This window comes from Rissa tridactyla, chromosome 8 (assembly GCF_028500815.1).
Source record: "Rissa tridactyla isolate bRisTri1 chromosome 8, bRisTri1.patW.cur.20221130, whole genome shotgun sequence".
NCBI classification, from domain to species: domain Eukaryota; kingdom Metazoa; phylum Chordata; class Aves; order Charadriiformes; family Laridae; genus Rissa; species Rissa tridactyla.
Genome location: NC_071473.1, coordinates 31,999,837 through 32,023,020, shown reverse-complemented (window position 1 = coordinate 32,023,020; position 23,184 = coordinate 31,999,837). Strand labels below are relative to the sequence as shown.

The 23,184-nt window shown below is 36.9% G+C and overlaps 1 protein-coding gene across 1 annotated transcript in view; it reads right to left on the bottom strand.

Annotated features, from left to right (window-relative positions):
- The window catches only part of VAV3 (vav guanine nucleotide exchange factor 3), a 170,930-nt gene that overhangs the window by 74,642 nt on the left and 73,104 nt on the right, over positions 1-23,184 (bottom strand). The window contains exons 8-15 of the mRNA XM_054211330.1: positions 21,614-21,717; positions 19,491-19,590; positions 18,112-18,207; positions 16,367-16,435; positions 13,659-13,745; positions 13,161-13,246; positions 12,655-12,787; positions 12,211-12,320 (exon numbers count right to left, since the gene is read on the bottom strand). Of these exons, the coding sequence (XP_054067305.1) occupies positions 12,211-12,320; positions 12,655-12,787; positions 13,161-13,246; positions 13,659-13,745; positions 16,367-16,435; positions 18,112-18,207; positions 19,491-19,590; positions 21,614-21,717 (785 nt within the window). The remainder of the gene's footprint in view (positions 1-12,210; positions 12,321-12,654; positions 12,788-13,160; positions 13,247-13,658; positions 13,746-16,366; positions 16,436-18,111; positions 18,208-19,490; positions 19,591-21,613; positions 21,718-23,184) is intronic.

The following is a 23,184-nucleotide window of genomic DNA, read 5'->3' as shown; positions in this document are numbered from 1 at the left end:
TTCTACTATGGGGTGCCCCAGGCTCACTGCAAATGAAATACTTTATCTGTTTCTGCTGCTGAACAATCTTGATGAGTGGACAGTGCAGGAAGTCACCCACATACCAGGAATACTTAATCTGAGGTAAATAATGACAAAGAACATGTTCCTCATTTTATGTTAAAACTCTTGTCTTTTATTTTCACAAGCAATCGGGGGAGTGAAAAGCAGTTTCCCTTCCTCTCTTCTACTTTTTCCCCAGGCTGTTTTAACTCCTACACTCTAGCAGAGACAAAATGTCAGGATACAGAAACAGTGAATCTGTAATTAGGAAAATTTTTCCAATTCTCTCCTCAATTCAGCAGCAGAGTTTTTGTAAAGGACAACCACAAGTGCCCTCTCCCGCATAGTGCTGGATCCCCATAACCAGATATACTCCAGTCACTCCATGTCCTTGGGCTGCCCCTGAGCCTTTTGAGTAAAGCTTTCTCTTTCCAAGTTACTTGCAGAATATTAGTCCCACTGGGACCAATTCACTGCTACACCACCAACCCAGAGACCTGCAGATGCCTGTCTTGCTTGTCTCCTTCATCATTTGGACACGCAATTCTCATCTCTGCATTGGCCATCGGAGCCACTGTTCAAGGAGCAGAATGACCACCTTCTTCAGTCAATCCTGCGTCTCTGAACAGATCTTTTGTCTGTAAAGTCTGCAGAGTTCAGTGTAGAAGAAAGTTATCCAGGTATCTTATTTGATTGCTCTCAATGCCATCAGATTTTGGAGTGCAACATTTTTGATGACCTTGTGTGTGTGCAATATTCCCCTTTTAAAAATAATTCTTTGCATTTAGAGTGCCACTTCTTTCTATTGACTTTTACTTCTCAGAAGAGTAAATTGATCATAGGCCAACTCTGTCTTCAGGTGCCCAGATAACACACCACCTTTATAAATAGTGTCAGAAAGTGTCACGTTATTAACAGTCCCCCACAAGCTTTTGCAGTCAGAATTCACTCCAGGAATAATGTTTGCCTAGATTAATGGCACAGCTGACCACAGTGTAATGCTACAGATAGCCCAAAATTATCTTGTCAGACGAGACATCTACGCACCTATTCCTATGCCTATAGAATAAGGAATGAGTTCTCTCTACTATCCTACCTCAAAATACCAAAATAATTGTGCACATGAATAAAATGAAACAGTTTAAGCTACAATTTTCTAGCACTTTCCTATAGCAATTGGGATAACAGTTCAAAAACCTAAAGTAATTCTTACCCCTCAAGACATAAATGTCACAATCAAAACACTAATACTTAAAATAAAATAATGAGCCTTGGAGATCTTGACGTACCCAACAGCGTAAGTTCTATACGTCATTTTACAAAACTGATCACCTTGGGACTAAAGTGTTTTCAAGACGCATACTACAATGAAAAGTGTACAACATCAGCATCAAGCAGCTTAGATGGGATTTGTTACTGTCATTTCCTTACTTAATCAAAACCATATTCTGATGAGAAAACATTAAGATCAGAGTGCACCTGAATAGCAATAGCATACAACGGGCACTTGGCTACCATGCAGAAACAGTTTAATTTTTTTACCAGCATTCTTACATTCATGTTTGTTTCCAACAAGAAAATGTTTCCAAGAACTATATAAAGTATCTTTCACAACAGGTTGGACTAAACAAATGCACTGTAGTTTCTTCAGTGTGCTACATGCAAATATGATTTCTTTTACTGTCAGTTTAACTTCCTCTACACAGTTAAGGCTGACAAAATAAAACACACCGGGAAAACTACTAAATTTTCAGACCCAAAACTCTGTCTTATCTCTCTATTAAATATGTAGTTACTACAGATAATGTGTTCCAAGAGAAGAAATAAAAGGTTAAGAGGTAGTTTACTATAGATCCTTCCTTCTACTTTCCCACGTGGAGAATAAGCACGTTAAAATCACAGTCTTCGTTTCCAGAAAGGCCATATTTCTAAAGATATAAACAATGAAAAAAATCCTTATTTGACAAATTTTAACATACTGAGCACATCTTCCCTTGGATGTTTTGCCCTTCAGATGTTTCGCTATTAGCCTTACAGACTTTAAGAACGATTGGCTCGAGTTTGTTTTGCATGGACATATTTCTGAAAGCCTACAGGCTGACAACAAATCTAACAAAAATATAATAAAGGGATGAAATAAAGTATTATGTTGATTAGATTAATTAAATTCTTATAGCAAGTTTAATTTTTAAATAGGAAATTAATGAAATGCAAATAACACTGCCTCTACAGTAAAAGGGCACACAAAAGAGAAGAGGTGGTGTTACAAAGACGCAGAGAGCAGAAGCAGGCAGAATCTGCAGCCTTTGGCTCCTGGCTATGGGTGTCAATCTCATCACTCAGCACCAGCAACATGCAGGTATCCAGCAGCAGAGAGCGCGGGAAGCCTACCAACCACCTTGTGGCTTCATATACTGCAGGGAGCTAAAGGAAGGAGACTTCAGAACACAGCACAAAGAAAAATTCTCCTCTTTCTTTTATTCTAGGCCTATTTACTATTAACTTTAATGCCACCAGTTTAGAAACTGTAGTTTAAACAACCTGCCTGCAAAGTCTGCTGCTGTCCGTTAGTGACCAGTTCTGCTCTCTTTCTTGCTGTATTTTGAGGGCCATTTCTTTTAATTGCTTCATTGGCAGCTTTTCAATACTACCTTGACTTCAGCAATTAAGACCTGGACAGATTCTCCCCCGTCCCTGGATCAAGACCACTGAGAAGGTGTTGCTTATATACCCATTAGTAACATTTCAATTAATGTTGAAAAATTACTTCTCTGGAGTACTTAATTATCAACTCATCTTCTCCTTCCCAGACTTCAAGTATTTTTAAACTAAATTACCTGGGGGGGGGTGTGAGGAGGGGTGTGGGGTGCAGGGAAGAACCTGAAAAATGTTTGATATTCCTTAGATATACACACATCATTTTACCACCAAGAAAAGCACATACATACTTCATTGTCGGAATTGCAGCACATACAGAAAAATAAAGAAGAAATACATCACACAGAGAAATGCAAAAGTAACTCTTTGCAAATGGATCAAGAAAGCTCCTTTCAAAAGTGAATTAGCTGCAAAACTAGACAGGGTTATCAACAAAAGCAGGTGCTGACCTAGACAACATTGAGTAGATCACTTCTACTGTTAAATACACAGAAAGCAAAGGCATTCTAAATACTGACTGAATCGAACTGTTCTGCTCAGGGGACTGATGATAAACCTCACAGGTATCATTTCAGACCAGGGATGTTCCTCAAGATTGTCATAACTCAGTGGGACTGTCAACCTGGATAGAAGAGGAACCTTCTCTTCCCCCAGCAGCAATCCCACCCGCATGTTTTTTCTGAGTGACAGCAGGTGCCCAGATACGGATGCTCTTGGGTTGGGAACGGGCTGTCCAACAGTCACAGGTTCCGTCTAACAGTACAGTGAGAGAGCTGCCTTTTCTTTGAGGTTGACAATTTTCCCCCAAAAGGGAAAAGTATGCTAGGAAGTTCTAATGATACTTCTTGGTTTTGGTTTTGACTCATTTTGCAGAAATGCTATTAAGGCCAGATTTTCAATATCTTTTTCCCCGTACCAGTCTCTTTGAGAAAGGCAATTATGTCACAAGAAATTACACAGGGTTCGATTGTATGTATATGTTTGCAAAATATTCCATAATTTTAAAAGTGCATTATATTTGAAACTGAGTAGCCATTTCACTTGATTAAAACTTGGCTTTAGAGAACAGTTAATGTATGTATGCCCACCTGTGAGCCCAGAGGCGTAACAAATAAGCAGATGCACGAAGTATCAGATAAGGAGTCTGCAGTGAATTGCAACTGTTTTAAGTATTAAAAGAAGAAATACTACAGGGAGCTCAGATAAAACTCAATACCTTGAACTCTCCTCAACTCTCAACCCCGAGTTAGACCTTTGCATTTTAGAGCTGTTATTATTCTGCACTCCATGCTACGCTTATAATAATTTAAAATGCTCCGTACAGAACCGTTCAAAATTATGGACACCCTGAGCACAAACTGCTGAAGAACATTTTAAAGTGTATGTGACATGAAATCTGATGCTATATTCATGCAGTATAGCCTATAAAGAAAGTGGCACAGGTTAATACCCGAGGACACCAAAAATTTTCATTCCGGTTTTACTTATTTTACTAATATTTGACATCACTATAGAAAATGCATCAATAAACCTAGCTCTGCCATAAGTATTCCTAAGTGATTAATTGGTAACACATTATTTATAAGGACATCCTAAGTTAAAATTCCTGGTTTGTGACAAAGTTACCTCCTTTCGAAATTGTAAGCACCTTAGAAGTTAGCCACGACAACTGGTACTAAGCACCTCAGAAAAATTAACTAGCCAATAAAATATAGCTACCATTTGTCATGTATTCAAATGTTTTAAGTAACAACATGGACAGAAGTTAAGAAACAGAAAACCATATGTGTTACTGTCAAACAAGACAAAAATCTTTCAGCCAAACCTCGTATGAAGAATTTCATGCAGAGAGATGTTCAATCTCAGTCCCTGCTCTGATATGCAGTGAGCCTCCCTTAGAATCCTGTTCCCCACTAACAGCAGAACCAGCCTCACATTTGCACTATCCTTTCTTTACACATGAAACATTTCGGCTCTGTGCAACTATCGCCATTTCAACTATCGCTTCATACAACATGCTGTCATCTAATTGAAAGGCATTTGTGTAAAAAATGACAAAATAAGAGTGCAGAGACAAAGCCATGAGTGAATAACGCTTTTTCAATCTTTACAAGGATTTTATTATTTACTGTAAAAAGGTGAAGATAGAAAATGACATTCTTAAGGGGTATTCTCACTAGAGGTGGGCAATACCATTTCACAAAGGATGACTTTCAGCCTCTTTTCTACCTTCTTTTCTCAGGAGCAATGCTGATTACTTACAGCTAATTCATTTTCTCCATTCCAGCTAGGCTGCTATATTTCAGAATCATCTTTGAAGATGCTATTTACTGAATTAATCAATCAATCAATTCTCCATATGCTAATACTCAAACATTCTGGTTTGTCACATCAAAGAGTCTCCATCAAGAAGACATGTTATATAATTAAATTAACCATATCACAAGTAAATTGTGCTTTTGATCAAGAACGCACAACTTCTAAGACTTTGCTAGGAAATTTGCTTATTTGATCATATGATGAGTGGCTTTTTTGAGATCAAGGAAATTATCTTGTTAGCTTTTTGGAAACATACTGCATTGTTTCAAACAAGATAATGGCTTTCCTTTTCCTTATCAGCCTACTTCACTGAAAAGCACGGAAGATGGACTGCTTTGAGCTAATCTATTCCAGTATAACATTTTTAACCACCACCTGATAGGAACAAAGCTTGTTGTACATCAGTATTTGTAAGTCAAAAGCATCAATACTTCACATACTTTAATATTCACTAGCTGAGTCTTATTTGTGCAAGTTTTAAGTCTTACAAATCCAAATTTACAAAGTTGCTTGTCTTGATAAGCTTTAAATATTTTATCATATATTTAACACTTAACTGAAGACAAGAGTCTATGTTTTGGAGTAAAAAACAAAAAAATATAGGATGTATACAGCCATAAGCTTGTATATTACTGGGCAAACACCTAAATCTGCTAACAAAAAAAGGTAGCCTTGGTTTGCAGGGAGAAACTAGCACATGTGTAGGACAAACATGTAATGCAGAATTCCATGTTTAAGACTGAAAAAAAGTAACACCTTGACCAAAAAAAACCCCAGTATTTAGATGGTCGTACTCTGTTTTTATGATGTAGTGTCATTACATCTTTATTTCACTGAATTTTAAGAAATATTTATTAATTTTCATATTAATATACCTCACATGTGGCAAGGTATGTTGTAAGAACATAAGGACTGGGAAATTTTTTATTTTTGTGAACCAGAAGACAGAATATCAAAGTACCTTTACCATCTCCAAGTGCTTACATACTGTTTTTATAAATTCTGTTTGGCTTTCACATTCTACACTGTCCTTACGCTGTGCTCTTAATCATATACAGAATCATCACACAGTTCTTCCTGTGTCTGGAATAACCTGAAGAAATTGCGTAACTATAAATATGTTGTGAATGGTTGCTTATAACCCTGAAAAACATTTGATCAAAAACAACTGGAGTCATAGGAAAGAACAAGCAACCATTCTTCTTTGCAGACATGAACTGGCATTCATTTTTGCTGTATTGAAATATTTATACTGATGGAGAAGCCCAGGTAGACGTGTGTGTTTATTGCTTTGGTAACCTATGTGAGGTTGGTATAAGTGAAACACCTTTGCAAGCTATTTGAAAAATGCAGCAGATGTCTAAGGCTTTTAAAGTGCTCTGATAAGAAAGCTTTAATTTAATATGTCAGTGTTCAATATGTCAGGAGCTCAGATATTCTCTCAGAAGAAGTCTTAATGCATATGCATTATTAATGCACTGAGGGAGCAGATCTATTTGAGCTGAATCTGACCAATGTCATTAGTCACAGAATGCAAACCAAATTTGGAAATGGGTATGGTAATAGGTAAAAGAACACTTTTCACCTACCTTGTTTCTTGTACTAGTTTTCTTTAAAATTTAGAAAATCAATGAGCTCTAGTTACAATTTATGTAGCTTGCCTAATCTAAAATGTTGCGTGCACACCTATCAGGTTTGAGAATCAATGCATCTCGGGATTATTTCCTTACAATCAGATGATAAGTTCTGCATCCCTTGAGTTACAGGGTATGAATTTATGTCTAACTGAAATGGTAATTTTTCAAAACTGTATTAGACTGTACCTGAGCTGCTGCACAAACTCTGTAGTGACCTAAAACTTAAATACAGTGTAATTAAAACTGAAACCACTAATTTTTTGAGGGATGTACAGCTTTCATGTCTGAAATCTCTTTTATTTGGATGTTTTTCATTAACTCCATGCAATTAATGCATGCCCTAATCACTGTAATGATCATGTGTTTCCCACTGATTTTTCAGGCATTACTAATTAGACATGATGTTAATATTGCAATTTCAGAAACAATGTCAAAGCAGAAACTACAATCATAATACTTCTGAAGGTGAAATTTTAACTAAGTACATTTAAAAAAAAAGGCCTGTCCTCTGCCTGGAAGATGTTTCATGGACTTCTCAGTGAAAGAGAGATGTTGAGTAAGGCCTAATTAAAAGGCGTGTTACAACACTGTTGCATGAGACGTTGCAACATTGGTTCTGTGCATCTTGAAATCCAGCAGTACTAACTTAGGTTGATCAGGGCCTTGTCAGCTCAAGCCCAGCAGGAGAATGAAGGAGCCAATCTCCACACACTCCTTCTAACCTAAATTCTTCTGTGATTAAATTTTAAGTTGCATTTCTGTGTAATATGTTCCTATCTAGGAATAAATACTGAAGCCAAGTTTGCTGATGGCCATTTTTAGAGTGGATTATAAAGCCCAATTGAGAAACCAGAGAAAGACTTAATTAAATTAGCAAACTGGACATTGTGACGACAAAAGAAATTCAGCACAAGCCAGCATAAGATATTGCATGCTGTATTACACTAATGGATTCAAATAGTAAGTCAGTGGGAAAATATAGTACGTGGCCTTTCATGGAAAAGGTCTCTGTTGTTGTGATGAAGGGAATACACACCTGCTCCATGCTCTACTGTAATGAAGAAACAAACTACACACAAAGGAAGATTTAGTGGATGGAGGCAAATGTTTAGTGTCAACATAAGACAGTAATAACATATTTTCTTTCAGTATTTATTCCATCATTTTATGATGAAATAAAAGAAAATTAAATTCATCACAGCAATGATGAGAAAAGTAGTTGCCACATAATAAGAAATTAAGCCTGATAATTAGTCAGCTAAGTAGTTCCAAAGTAATAATAACGGAGGTATATACACGCTTATAATAGAGGACAACTTTAACTTTCAAGGAGTTGTTTCTTTTAATAAAGAATGATTAGCATAAATTCATTAGTCAACTATTTTTAAAAATAAGTATTTTTAAAATAAGAAAAGCATCTGTAGGAGAGCTTTCTAGGGGAAAAAAAAACAACAATCAATGCTCCTACCTTTTAGTATACGCTGAATAACAAAAATATAAAATATTTTATGTAATTTCCAGTTATATTACGAGACATTACATATTTGTTCTGATTCTTCTGGTTGTTTTTAATACAGGAGAAAAAAATTAGATAGGATATGCTACTAGAAAATCTAACAAAACTATCTTACACTCACAATTGGGTTTTGAGGTTTTTTAATGGCTTAGTTACAGCAAATAAGCCATGCACTTTATCACATTGCTGACAAACTTTCACTTGATACTTGATGCGTCTAATCTGGTTGAGTAATTTGGTGCAGTAATTTGGCTGTACGCTTCTATTAATATTATCTTGGATATCACTTGGAATGACTTTGCATTTAAACCAATGCTATTTGACATGCTAGATTAAATTTAAACATTCCACATCTTGTACAGTAAAGTCTTTGTAGCACTATGTTTTAAAAGGTCCTTATTTACTCCAGACAGCTATACACTCATCCATTACTATGAGCAGAGTTCCAAGAACAAAACAGTAACTGCTCAAATTAACCACTATCGCTGTTAAGCAGCGCATCTCTTCTGAGGCCATAAGGGGTTACGCTCCCCCGTGCATGCAAAACTTCCATTCACATCAATGGGGGAACGGGCACACCAAGAGAGAATTCAGCCGTTTGTGATATGACGGCTCCTGTTGAAACATCCTCCACTGGTCTCTGCCTACTAGCTCTATGAAAATCTCTCAAATTCATCAGATTTATCAGTCCAACCAAAGTTTCAGCTTTAAGAGCTTGACTGCAATGTTAACTGTGCTGCCCCAGCGTCCTACTTCATTTTATTGTCATCTAGAAAATCCAGCTCTCCCAAATAACCAGCAATTTTGAAGGCTGTACACAATAAACTTAAAGCAAAACAAAATTTTTTTAAAAAAAGGGGGGGGAGGCACAGGGGAGGTGACCCAGCCTCAACTGTGGAGATTACTGTGAACAGGTCAATAGCATCCAATTCAGCGCAGCCGTGCCGCAGTATCATTGCCGCTGAGGATGTAGTGTATGAGCAGGCTTCATCAATAACCATCGTGAAATTCTTAGGAAAAATAAAAATTGCGGTGCTTTGGTATTATATATTTTGTAAATAAAGCAATAATCTCAGGAAAACAGCAAATATATACTGTAGCAACAGAAATGCCATATGAATAAAAACAATTTACTCAGGTTCTTATGACCAGTAACCCATCGTTCCCAACCTCCCTCATGACAAAACAACTCTCCATATACCACAGTAACAACAGAGCTGGCTAAGATGGAGAGTATTTTCACAGGTTTGTGAAACTAGTTTTCTAACAGAAACTTACTACTCCGAAAAGTAACACTCTGGAAATTGCACTGGGATTTCAGCCTTCCTTCCTTCAAAGATTTTCCATATCGAGTGTGCCTAATATATTCCTGCCCTCCAAACCTAAATCAAGTCCTACCAGCAAAGCAATGTTCTCCTCTATTTCATACTTCATCAATAACATAAGCTTCTGGAGACAAATTCTCATCTCGGTAACACCACCATCTCAACAGTAGGTGCCTTTTCAGCAATGTAACTACCATCACTGTTGTTCATACACTGCTATAAACATCTAAGCTCCTAAAAAAAAAAAAAGTTACAGCCTAGCTCACGTAGTTATGCCAAAAAACTGTTCTATTGGCAGCAAGGTTAATTCTTAATTTAAAAATAATAAGAGAGATTCTAATTTGTTCTCTTGTTACATTCTTAGATTAACACTTGCACAGCGTTCTGACTTCATACAGAATGCTATCCTGAAGGCAGCAAAACTGCATTGAAATTTCTGTCTGGAACTCTGTAAACAACATCATTTCTGATAATCAAAAAAGAATGTAATTCTTCAACTGTGCTGCTTTTGCAGTCTCAGTAAAATTTTTAAGTAATGAGAAGTATTTTGCCCATAGAAGCAGCAATTATAATTGAGTATGATGAATAACAGCATAATTTCAATCATGGCTACTTTTCAGAGTAGAATCACGATAGAACAGGTAACCTACACAGCAGGCAGTGAGACCCCTGAAAACAACAAATCAAACCAACCAGCAATTGCTCAAAACACTTGGCTTAGTTTATTCCCAAATACAAATTCTGGTGCCTCTGCATGAATTAGAATATAATTATCACTACATACACCGAAGTATGTTTGGGGAGAGCTGCTGAGGGAAATATGCTATGAAGTCAAACCCATGTAACAGAGTTGGGGGAAAGGTATAAAAACTTCAGGAAGCATAAAAGCCCCCCATTGCTTTCAAACCTAGTGGTCATAAATATAAGGGCACAAAAGCATTGCCCAATACAAATAATGCCACTACATCATGTTACACCTCAGCCCTGACGACCTGCAGCAACCCTGCTGCTCACGTGCCTCTGCATTATGGCCTTTAGTCACACAGGAAGAGGTTAAACTAGAGGTATGGGTTTACAAGAAGGACAAACATCCACGCAAGACAAGGCTGACATCACCACTCATTTTCAACGACCGACTCCATCTGTCCAAAAAGAAAGAGTAGCACATTATCTTGTCAACCCTTCAGGTTCCCTTTGTTCTGCTGGCATGGGACACCCGGCGGCAGTAAACCATTGTGCACAAAGGCACACTCATGAACAGCTCATGAGCACGGGCTGGTGCCTAACGCTGGGTAAGGATACGCAGCTGCACTCACTCACCACACACATGGCAGGGGGTGGGGGGCTACACAGAATGGTAAAAACATTTGGGAAGAACAGAGGATACGCTCCTGGGAAAAAACATAGCTCTCTTACTGCACTCTTTAGCTCCTGGGCTGACTTTTGTTTTGCTTGGTTGGGGGTTTTTTGTGCACTGGACCAGGATGCCTGAAGGGCAATCAATAGTTTCAATGCTAAAGCTGATAAATGTGCGTTCCTCATGCTTTTCATACACATTTTATCTATGTTTAAGTAAATATCAATAATGACACTACAGAAAGTGAAGCAGGGAGAGTACAGGGACAGAAAGAGACAAAGTACTCAGCTTTCTGCATACGTACAAACAAACACCTCTTGCCATCTCCCATTATGCTACCCAGAAATTTTTGCCAAAACACATGCCATTTTTGTCTTCAACAAAAATCAGCAAGATGGGAACCCTAGCAAGCAGGCCTTATATTATCTGTCCAGCCCAGGCTCTCCTCCCATATGTTTTCATTTAAATCATTAGCATGCATCATACTAAGTTCTTAAATATATATATAGATATATATAGTTTACGAGCAAGTTTCACTCCTGTCAGCTCGTAACAGCCTTTTTCTGAATCCACAAACCTTTACAGTCACACCTAAAACTATCTTTATTAATGCTGTGTCTCTGTTTCACTGGGAATATCTCACTCCCCCTCACAATTTTTTTTTTTTTAAACCATAAAGCAAGCATCGCCCTGTCATCCAATTCCCTTGTTCACATGTTTTAAATTTAATCAGAATACCTGAGGTGTCAATAATCATGTTTATCTTTCTGACAAGAATCAGAAATGGAAATAATGCTCATGCTGCATAACAATAATGTAATCTGCATCTCTTTTAGTTGAAAACATATAAAGGAAATCAGTCTTTTGACACTAAATTTAATAAGCCAAGCAACTTGATCCAAATACTAAACAATAAATTAGTTACAAGTCACTAGGGAAGATGCCAGGATCCTCTCTCAAATCATCAGCATCACCTTTCAAAAAAATATATTTCAATTAATAAAAAAAAAAAAAAAAAAAAGGAGGAGGGGAAAAAACGTCACTATTATGTTAGATATTTATTGCTAGAAAAACTAATATCTCCCCCTGGTTGCTTAAGACAGTATTACTAAGACAGTCTTAGCAGCAAAGTTGGAAAGTGATACACAGCCTAGAGTGCCCTCTTCCTTTTCCAAGAGGAGTTTCAGGGAAATATTCTGTTCATGAAGTTGCCAGTCAGTTGTCAGAAAGTCAATAATAAAATAGATAACTAGGCTGTATTAAAAAAATCTAAACATGAAAGCAGTTCAGCATAATTTAAGTGATATGCTTACACTGGTGATGAATGCAATTCTACCTTAATAAAAATATACTTACAGAGCCATCTGAAATTGTTCAAGCCATTTTTTCTTCAAGTCTTTGGTTTTGCAATAAACTTCTAAACCATTTTGACCTTGGATATGAATGAGGTAGAAGCCATAAGACCACTGCATAAAAAGATTGGCAATACGAAGGTCATCAGTTATAAAGGAAGGAAAAGAAACAACAACAACAAAAAAAAAAGAATCATTTGTATGTTCCTTAATTCCCTGATTTTGGGAACAGCAAGATTACATTATTGCATTCGCTTAGGAACAACTTACTTAAATATTTTTATTACATAAAAATAATCAAAGTTGAAATCCCTAAATATTCACTTCAGCTTACATTTCAAACATAAAACTTTGTAAATAGATTGTATATACATTCTGAATTCCTGCAAAACATTTCAAATTGCTGCTAAAAATATACATTTTATATGAATCAGTAACAAATAATTACCTTCTTATTTTCTTTATCTGTGGTGGGGTTATTTGTAATTTTGTATTTCTGAAGATCTATTATTTCCTTCATTTCATAATTATCACCTCTCCGTTTGCAAACAATTACAGCTAGATCAAACAAGAAGATATGCCTATGAAAATACAATATAAAGATGGTTAAAAACACTCCAGAAAGCCAACATCCAAAGTATTATTTTACACACCTTTGTCTGTGGCACTTAATTTTGAAGAGGGACAACTAAACTACTGAATAATGAAATAAAACACACTGAAAGTACTTTTGCTAGAGACATACTACTTGCAAGGGACTTAAGTGATCTTAGATGATAACGTAATAGCTAACTTCCCATGAATTACTTTGCAAATTCACTTGGTAAATGGTGGCTAGGCTCTGTGAATGCACTGTGAAATGGAGTCTCAAGAACCATTGAGCTGACCTCAAATCTAAAAAGAGAGTTACTTCACAGGCTTTTTAATAGCAAACACCAGAAGTCATGCCATCACCTGTCTTGCCTCGCACGTTTGTCTAATGTAGTTATCCTTATTTCCCCATCACCTTGAGGTCTTCCGTACTGCAAGAGGGAATGATTCTGAAACAGAAGTAATACGTATGATTCAATAAAGTGTCAAGATGATGACATATTCAAATGTTAGACCACTCCTTTTACCCCAAAACAGGGCTTTTCAGGCCACTATCATCTGAACTAAATACAATAAAGAATCAGTCCATTCCATTTTTGTCTTCAAAAGGGAAAATTACTAATACACCTGAGTCACTGTACAAATACAAACCTTAACTATGCAAATATATTTAACTACAGACAGACCCTCAAAATAGAAGAGATTTCTGTACTTAAATATTCATTTCATTCTAAACCAAGGAAAGCATACCTAAATATTACCAGAATACTGTAATGTTGTATGAAATGGGCAAAAAAAGATCTACCAATATATTTGATGAAAAATTATTTTTAAATTGTATAAATGAAAAATATCACATACCAAATTCTCTATTGATAGTTGAAACTGTCTAATTTCACGGAGCGTTTCATTATCTCTCTTCACTTCATTTACGTATTGAGCCAAGTCCTAGAGCATCAACAGAAAAAGGGAAGGGAAAAAACCTTTTCCATAACAGACCGCTTTAACACATTATTTTGGCAAATTTATTTCTAATTTTGTCTCTGACTCATGTGCATATTTAGTCATTTAAAAAAAAAAAAAAAACAAATCAATCTTTAACATTCAAGAATTACCAATACGTATGCCTAAATAAAGAAGAAAGAAAACCTCTGCATATCTTCAATCGTATCTACAGCTCTTTTCATCATACCCGTTGAAACACAAATTTAGTAGCGAGATACAGGGAAACACATAATAAATTGTAAAAAAGGGCTGATTTTTTTCCTGAATTTTGTTAATGTCTTATTTTTAAGATTAAAGATGGAAAAACGCTGCCGAAAAAGCAGTCAACACCATCCAGTATCTGAGAATAAGACAGACGGTAAACAGAGCATATAGTAGAAAACATATGTAAGGCAGCTCAAAAGCAGGACGTAAGGTGTAAACGTATCATAAGCCTGGGTGCTTATTAGGAGAGAAGAAGCTGCTGCCCCAGTAGTAGGATCTCGTTCTTACTGTTGCACAGCAAAGAGAAGCCATTACACAGCAGATTTTAAAAGGGGTTTTTAAAGGGATATACTACCTGAAGTCGCAGGTTGAGATCATTACTGTCCTCTTTACCAGAACACGTACTGTACACATTTCACTAAGGCCTTTAAAATGCTCTGAACATGCTTGAGTAATACTGACAATTTGCTGGGGCTTCCCTGCTTATGCCTAGAGATGAGGAGTGAGCAGGAGTGGTAATTGGTAAGGTCAGGGATGCTGAGAGCAGCAGTTGGAAAAGGCATTCTGATCTTCACAACTTGCTTTTACAGTACCCCTTCAATATGGTCACAAATTTGGAAGGTGGGAGAAAGATACATCTTCTTCCTAAGACATTTTTAATCAGAATCTAAGAATAGCTGCAATCATTATGCTAGCTTCCCAAATGAATCTGTGCAGGATACGTTCACATCAGTCTTAAAAGAGTTAGTGTAGCAATTAAATAACCTCTTTTCTTGCTGCTAAAAGAAAACTGACAGCATAATCCTTCCCTAGAATTTCCTTGCTTGGGGGGCAGTACCACTTTGCTGGCAGTTCTTCCAAAGACATTTTAGTTTTGAGCAGACACACCAAGGTTTTTAGAAGCAACATACCGATGTTGCGTAGCTTCTTCTACTGCACTAGCAGGGACTATTGTAAGAGGATACCATAAATCGGGAGGGAAACAATGCTGCAACCTTAAGGAGAGATGCTCATATCTGGGTTTCTTTGTGGGGTGGGTGGTGGTGTTTTTTTCAGTTTTTTAATTGGCGGGTTATGTCCTGCCAGCCAGCAAGCCACAGACACTCTGGCTAGAGATTTCTAATTGGTTTTTGGGTTTTTTTGTTTAGGGGTTGTTTTGTTTTGGGTTTGTTTGTTTGTTGGGTTGTTTTGGTTTTTTGTTGGGTGGGGTTTTTTGGGGGGGGATGTTTGTTGGGGTATTTTTGTTTTGTTTTATTTTTTTCATTTTTCACCAAAACCAATGAAGCAAGCCAGCAAAATGGGAAAAAAAAAAAAAAGGGGGGGGGGGGGCGGGGCAGCACAATAAAAACCAGAGTTATTTTCCTAGCCAATCAGCAGCAGCCAGGATGCATGGCTTGCCACTAGATGGAAGCAACACTGTGCCATCCCATTTCAGGCATCTCTCCGTGGGAGATTTATCATGGTGGCGCTCTCTGCATTCACTGCACAAAACCAGATGGCAAAAAACAGGAGCCAAAAATCTCATTAGTGAGCTGGTCTGTATTCCAGGCATTCAAGGCAGACAGTCACATAATTTGAGAAAGCTGTGTAACCCAAAACTAACTTAGTCTGTCTTCAGCATCTTCTGTGGACCATACAAATTAGAGTAGGACACACAACCTATGTCATTATTGGCTTCTTTCCCCACAAAGGATAGAAAAAATTTCACAATTCCAGCACGTGAATGTCACATTTCATGCCGTGAAGCCAAGTGAAGCAGAACTGTACTTCATTTCTGAGGCTATGCAGAGGAACACATAATATATTACCTTACCCATAAGGCAGTACAGCTATTCTATAAAGCATTTGTTTGTACGACTTGCAGGTGAATGTAGTGTGACAGATACTCTACCTCCAGAAAGATACTACTGCTTTCAAAGGTAAAGCCACAGAGATCATATTAAGACGACAGAAAAAAAGTCTTGTAAAGATAACTGTCTTCATCTCACTGGGAAAGTACTAACCTTGATTAGAATTGACTTACAGTAGTAGAAATATTCCTAAATTCTGGAAGTGAAACTGAAATTATTGAAACACCTGTTTTTCATCTCATTATATGACAGCAAAATGATGTGGGAGTAAACTGAAATAAGGAAGTTCTATTTCATGAACCCTCCATTTCAGAAAACTACTTGTTTCCCAGACTTGAGCAAAGCACTCAACTATATGCTTGCCCTGAGACACTCACAAAGCTCACAGTGACCTGTGAAAACATGTTTGACCTGCTGTGAAGAACTTTATCTCCTCCAGGAAATACAGTTCTGAGCTATCATTTTAACTGCCAACCTAGACATAAATACTTCATTGCCATGAATACTTACCTTCATTGCATCAAGTGCCAGTTTTAGATTTGCCTTCTCCATGGGATCAGTAGTGTGCTTTACCAGCTCCTGTGGACAGAGCAGTTAAAACTTTTCACCCACTGTCTGTTTTCAGTGGGTCACTGAAATCTGTCAGTTTTCAAATGGAAGTTGTCATTGCTCATCCCCAACCCGCCAAAAAAAAAGAAAAAAGCCAAAATCAGAACACACAGCCCAAGAATTCACATTTTTATCCCCATAGTGAGCAGCCTGTAACTGAGTGGGGACTACTGCAAACAGATAATTGGCAAGTGTTTAAGAATGATTGCTGTGGAGCCTAAACACTGACTTTAGCTGATAATGAACCATCATTAGAAACTAATTTGGTCTGTCTAGCACTTAATACTTGCCAATCAGATCATTACTGTATGTGCATGCTGAAAGCACAGGTAAACACTTGAGGTCATTTGCACATTACTATACAGTATATCATCCCCTTCCAAAGCATGCACTTGTCTGCAGAGAGGGATGTACGCTGGCAATAAAGTCTCAGCTAAACTGTGCAACTGCTTAAAAGAAGTCACTGTCTCATTATCCCTAAGATAAAGCTGACTCAGAAGGCATATTTAAATCAAATGTAAATGTTTAAAGAATTATTTTCCATATGGGAAGTGGCTACAAAAAAGGGGGTTTTCAGTTTTTATGAAGTGAAAAAGTAACCTCTTGGGGAAACAGGTTATTTCTTCTTTATAATTTGAGAAGAGAATTACACATTTCACCTAACATAATAACTTGCTAAAATTCTAGGAAATGAAGGAATAAGTATTTATGTTTCACATTACAATCCTAACAATTTACTGGATTATTTTTTTCTTTCAAAGTCTAGAAACATTTATTTCTTATACAATGTACACTAGTGTCACACATTAGAGCATAGTGACATATTGTACATCATCTTTTCATAATATACAGGTTGATTATAAAATGACTCAGATCTCATCAGTTTTTTTAAAAAGCAGTTGTACCATTAATTTTGTTCTTTCCTATTTTCTATTGATCAAAATATTGATGACTCATTTATAGAAATATTTCAAAAACTTTAATATTACAGAACGTGTGTTGCTCTGCCGAGTCAAAATTATGCTTCACATGCAAGTAGTATATCTTTTTTAAATGACATTTTACAAGCATCAGCAGGGTTGACAGCCTAATATAGTAATATATTTCTTTGCAGCTGAACTAATGAGTCTCCTGGCACAGCTATCAAATTAAATTTATAAGACTCTCCACCCTTATTACAGGACTAACTGCAAAAGCTAACGCTTTGTGGGTTATAACAAGAAGCATTTCAAAATAAATATGGCTTTATTGTAATTTATGACAGCAAAGCAGCATCTTAAAAGTATACTGTTAAGTATTATCCAGTTTTGTCTTTTGAGGGGTAATGGTTCACATTTCAAACTACCATGATTATAGTTTGGTACTACTAACCATTTTAAACATACCAAGAACGAAAGGTTCAGATACTGAGGAAACAATTGTGTTTTATTCTTTTTTCCTCAGATACGCTTCAGCTCTGAGGAACGATCTCTGTAAGAAAACCCGCACTTGACTGGATTTTATTTCGTAACAAATCAGCCTCAGATCTATGGAAATGTCAACCACCTTCCTGTGATAAAGGCCTTTACTTCTCATTCTTACAATCCACTGATGATAAACAATCATAGTTTTGCTCTCAGTCCCCTTAAATTTCAAAAATAAAATACCTGGAGCAGTAGGTGATATTTTAGCACTCTCTGCATTGGAACTACTAAAAGATCTCGCAGTGTAAATTTCCCGTTATTGGCCCTCTTGGAACATTCCTAGTTCAAGGCAGAAAAAAGAATAAGACAAAAGAGTTAGAAAATATAGATATTCAAGTGATACATATGAAAATCCAGTGATATATGGGCCAGGCAACTATATTAAATATCTTAGATATCTCAACAGAACGAGAAAAAGTAGAATAAACATCACAAAGACAACAGAAATTAGGCATTTCATTGAACTTAAAAAGATGACGCTGCCTATAAGCATAGCAAAGATGGCAAATACTACACCTATCTTCAAAAAAGCAAAAAATAATTTTGGAAACTACAGACCCATCAGTCTCACTTCAGCCCCTGCAAAAATTATGGAGCAAGTCCTCTTCGAAGCAATTTCTGGGCACATAAAAGAAGGTGACTGGGAATATCCAGCATGGTTTTACCACAGGTAAATCAATGCCTGACCTATTTGACTGCTTTCCACAATGAAATGGCAAGATCTGTGAATGGGTGAGGATAATCCAGGTTCACTTTTCTAAAGCCTTCAACATCATCTCCCACAGCATCCTGATCTCCATGGTGGGATGTTATGCTCCAGATGAATGAACTACTAGGCGTATGAAAAACTGGCTAGATGATGAGGCTCAAAAAAACTAGTGACTAATGTTTCCTATGCTACCTGAAGGACAGTTGCAGGTAGAGCTTCTCAGGGGTCTGTTCAGGGACCCCTCACATTTAATATCTTTAGCATTGGTGTGCAGGAAGAGACAGAGGACACCCACAGCAAGCCTGTGGACAACACCAGATTGGAGGTGCAGGTGACAATCTTCAGGGCATGTCCAACAGGAACCTCACATGAAGGCAACAAGGTGAAAGCTCTGCTGGAAAGAACCACAGGGTAGTGGCAGACAGCAAGCCCTGTCAGGCTGTGGGACCAGGGCTTGTTCAGCCCAGAGGTCCCTCCCAACCTGAGTCATTCGGTATTTCTGTGTTCTCAGCTGAGATGCCACAATAAATGGAAGGGTATTGCTGATGATCACTTCCAAAAAAAAAAAAAAAAACCCCTAACCCTACTGATGTCAACGGCAAAACTCCATTCACCTCAGCGCCAGGATGCGTACCACACCAGCTCACGTATTCATTTCATTTGAACGGAGGCTCCCAACAAAAAAAAAAAAAAAAAAAAAAAAGGAAGAGAAACACATTCACATATCATTCCAGCTAGTTTTTCATCATTACGTTCATTACGTTTTTGACTTGGATGAAAGATGAAAGCAGGACATATTCATAGAAAAATGTGGGGTTTTAATATATGTATACATGTTAAAAAATACTGATACCTCTAACTTCAATTTAACATCTTCTTTTGTCTTAGAGATGTTGTCTAAGCATGATATCGCTATCTCCACTTGACTGCAGTACTGTCCATAAATAACCAATCTAAATCAAAGCAAGAGATAAAGAATAAAAGGAACATTTGCTTACTTAAGAACAATCTTTGATCATTTTTCACAAATACAGTGTTAACAATCCTCCTTTCAAAAGGAGCAGTGCCTAAATAAGCAGGGATACGATTTAACAACAGACCTGAATGGGCAGCATGAATACAAGGAAGACAATACAGAATACAATTTTGATCTACCTTCAAAATTCTGTAAAATCACTGCAATTTACTTTAACACTCTCATGTATATGTTCTGATAAATACAGGACTCGTTAAAAAGCAGCGTAACTGCTGTTTAATAGAACAACAGTCTAGTATTTACAACACTGTAGATATCCAATTCTGTAACACAGGCTTAAGAGGATTAATTCCAGCTATCCTTTAAAGAACTCGTAGGTCACTCATCTCCAACAGTTTCTAACAACTTATATCCTGTGAGTTCTCAGATCAAAATAATAGCGTATGAAAATTCGAGAAATTTTCAGTAGTTGTCAAGGGCAGCAATACTTCCTGAAGGAGCCTCGTTTTATGACTGGAGTTTCCTGAGTTTGGAGTGCTTCTTTCTGCTACTGCCATTGCAAAGAGTGCTGTGTCCTTTCACCTTTTCATATATTTCTTGAGGTGATTCCTTCTGTATGCTTCAAATCCCTTCTTGGGGGTTCCCATGAGCTTTTCATTGGGGTCTTCTAAATTTCTTTTTCTCTTGCCTAATCTTTACCGTATTTTCTTTTTTTTTTCCCCCCAAATTCTTTTTTCACAATTAAAGTGATGATACTGATTTAACACATAACACTTCTGATTAGTTTTATCACTACACGGTTAAGACACTGAGTCTACCTCCATCTGTTTCCTTTTTGTATAATACAAACCTGAGGTTTCTTCTCAGCGTCCTTTGTTCCCTTCTTAGTACACATTTCAGAACTACTTTTGAAAGATAAGCATTTTCCAGAACAACTTTTTGTCCCCTTTCCCTCCTACAGCAGCAGAAAGTCTAACAGCCTGGGAAATAACTACGTCCTGCTCCAACATAAAAGCTGAGACAGAGCGTCTCTGAAGGCAAGACTGTTTATGGGCAGCCTGGGACACCCTCCTCCCTCAGAAAACAGCTCTCCTGTCTAACATTTTCTGGATGCTGCTGTCCAGTTTCTCACAAGGTTGTTATTACTGCAACAATGCTCCTTCCCCATTACCCTCAAGCAAATCCAATTAGCTCCCACAGGTCTTTCCTGCTCTGGTCCCAAAAGGAACTGATTTTTAACCACAACCCAAGGGTTACTTCAAGGTAGGTCAGCACTGTAGCCACAGTACAACTGTTTTTCAGCTAGTACCGCAGGCATATAAATTCATCCATACAGTCCAACAGCTGTTCAGTGCTGGCAGAAAAAACAATCTGAAAAGGTGGATGAAAAAAATTGCCAATTAGCCTACAGGGCATGGCATGCTGCCACAGCTATCCTGTTATCAGCTTGGCTGTTTTTCACAGTTTGAAGGTAGAGTGTGTTTGCTTTACCGTCACACCTCTGACTGCAGGGTAGGCTAAGACCCTAGTCTCTTCTCTCTTCTCTTTTGCACCTGCTTTCTCTTCTTTCAAGTTATGACCGTGTTTGTTTTCTTTTACCTGGAATAGCCTTAATATATATCCTAGCCTTATTTTGCCCCCATCTTCCCCTTTTATAACATTTTATCTGTTAAACAGTACAGGTACATGCTATAAAATACCTGGAATTATTTGCATGAAAAAAAAATGCTGTGCAAAATAAGCTATTTAAGTTTTGTTCAAAATATAGATGTTACCTGTCTATGTAACAATAATGCTAAATACTGGGAGTAAGAAGAGGGAGGGGTTCATATAGCAATAGGTTACATTTTGACTTCCAGGCTCAAAAGACCAAATACTAGCTTAATATTGATATTAAATTCAATCCCATTTCAGAAATATTCATCAAACAAACAAAAAAAAAGGTAAAATACTTTATGGAATTTAGATTATCACAATTAGTAAGAGTGCATAAATCTTACCTTTCCTTGTAGTTAATAAAAATTTGATATAGGTTCTGGTCATTTTTGTTAACAATGGAATCATTGATGTCCTGTGTTAGATTCCTGTGAATTTTCACCAAATCCTTTAAAACAGTAATGAGGAGGGGGAAAGATTTTTAAAAACAGAGCAACTTAAAAACTTTGAATGTAAAAAAAAAAAAAATCCTTTCACATTTGATACATTAATTTCAATAAACTGGAAAACAGATCATTTGAGAGTAGAACCTAATTTCAAGGTTTAACACATCTTCCATATAGTGCAACAAGAAAAACTAAACTCTAAGAACTACCTATTAGAGACTAATTTATTCTAGCTTGGAACGTGAACTGTTAATTCATCTTCATTTTATAATGATAATTTTAAAATTAAGCAAGTCAAGTAAATGCTTTAGTGACAAGATAAAGTAATGATTCATGTCCCTGAGCTGTGAAAAATTAGTTTTGTACATTACATTAGTCAATTAGTGATGTTCTAGTGCTAAGTTAACTGCAATCATAATGAGTTTCCCAATACAGCAGACCACTAATGGCTGAAAGACAAGAATACTGTAGAAGGATTTGCTCCCTGAGTATAGTAGCAGCTCACCTTACTTGTTCGCTATTATACAAAAAATTGTAAGCAACTATAGGAGATTACACCAACCTTAATACTATATAGATACTGTCAGAGAATTCACAAGAAATTAAGTCAAAACAGGTTAAAAAGTTTTGAAATCAGGATAACTGACCACAAGAAGCATACAGATTACTGCAATGAAAAAGAGAGGACTGTTTAAAAAAAGGCCATTGAAGATGGTTTGATGCAGTAAATGTACTGCATAAATAATATTCAATATTGAGTTGTGAAATAAGTGAAAACATTTTACTTCACACTGATGAAAACCAGGAGTACACACAAGGTCAATCACATCACAGGTGAGGGAGCAAAAGACTTAAAACAGATCAAATTCAGTTGCTAGCAATTGCATGGCCGTATCAGAACCTTAAGTTGCAGCAGACAAAGACATTATTCTAGAAATGCTTCCCGATTAATTATTACAGGAGCACATTTTCTCAGGAGTGCACAGGGACTCAACTAAGCAACACCCCTGAAAAGCAGCTTAATGCTAAGGGGACAAAATGTCTCTTTGAGCTTCTACCTCCAATTCAAAATCCAGTTTTAAATTAAACTGATGTTAACTTCATTAGAAATTAATGAAAGTTCCAACACTTCAGTATCTGTTACACATAATTCCATCTCTCCTTCCCTCTGTATGTCCACATATATGCCTCAATTCAAATGTATACATAGGTGTACATACAAATGCATCTATATAAGCGTGTACAAGTATATACATAGACAGATGTACATACAAATCCATATATATGGACATATATAGACATGTACGTACACAGATACACAAATATAGAGTCATACATACATTTTACACAGCAGACCTTTGAAATCTGAGCCCTAATGAAAGTCACTGTCTTTAGAGTGGTAAGTAGTCACTAGGGTGGTTGGTTCGGGGTTTTTTCTTAAAAATAAAATATATTTTGACATCTGCAGA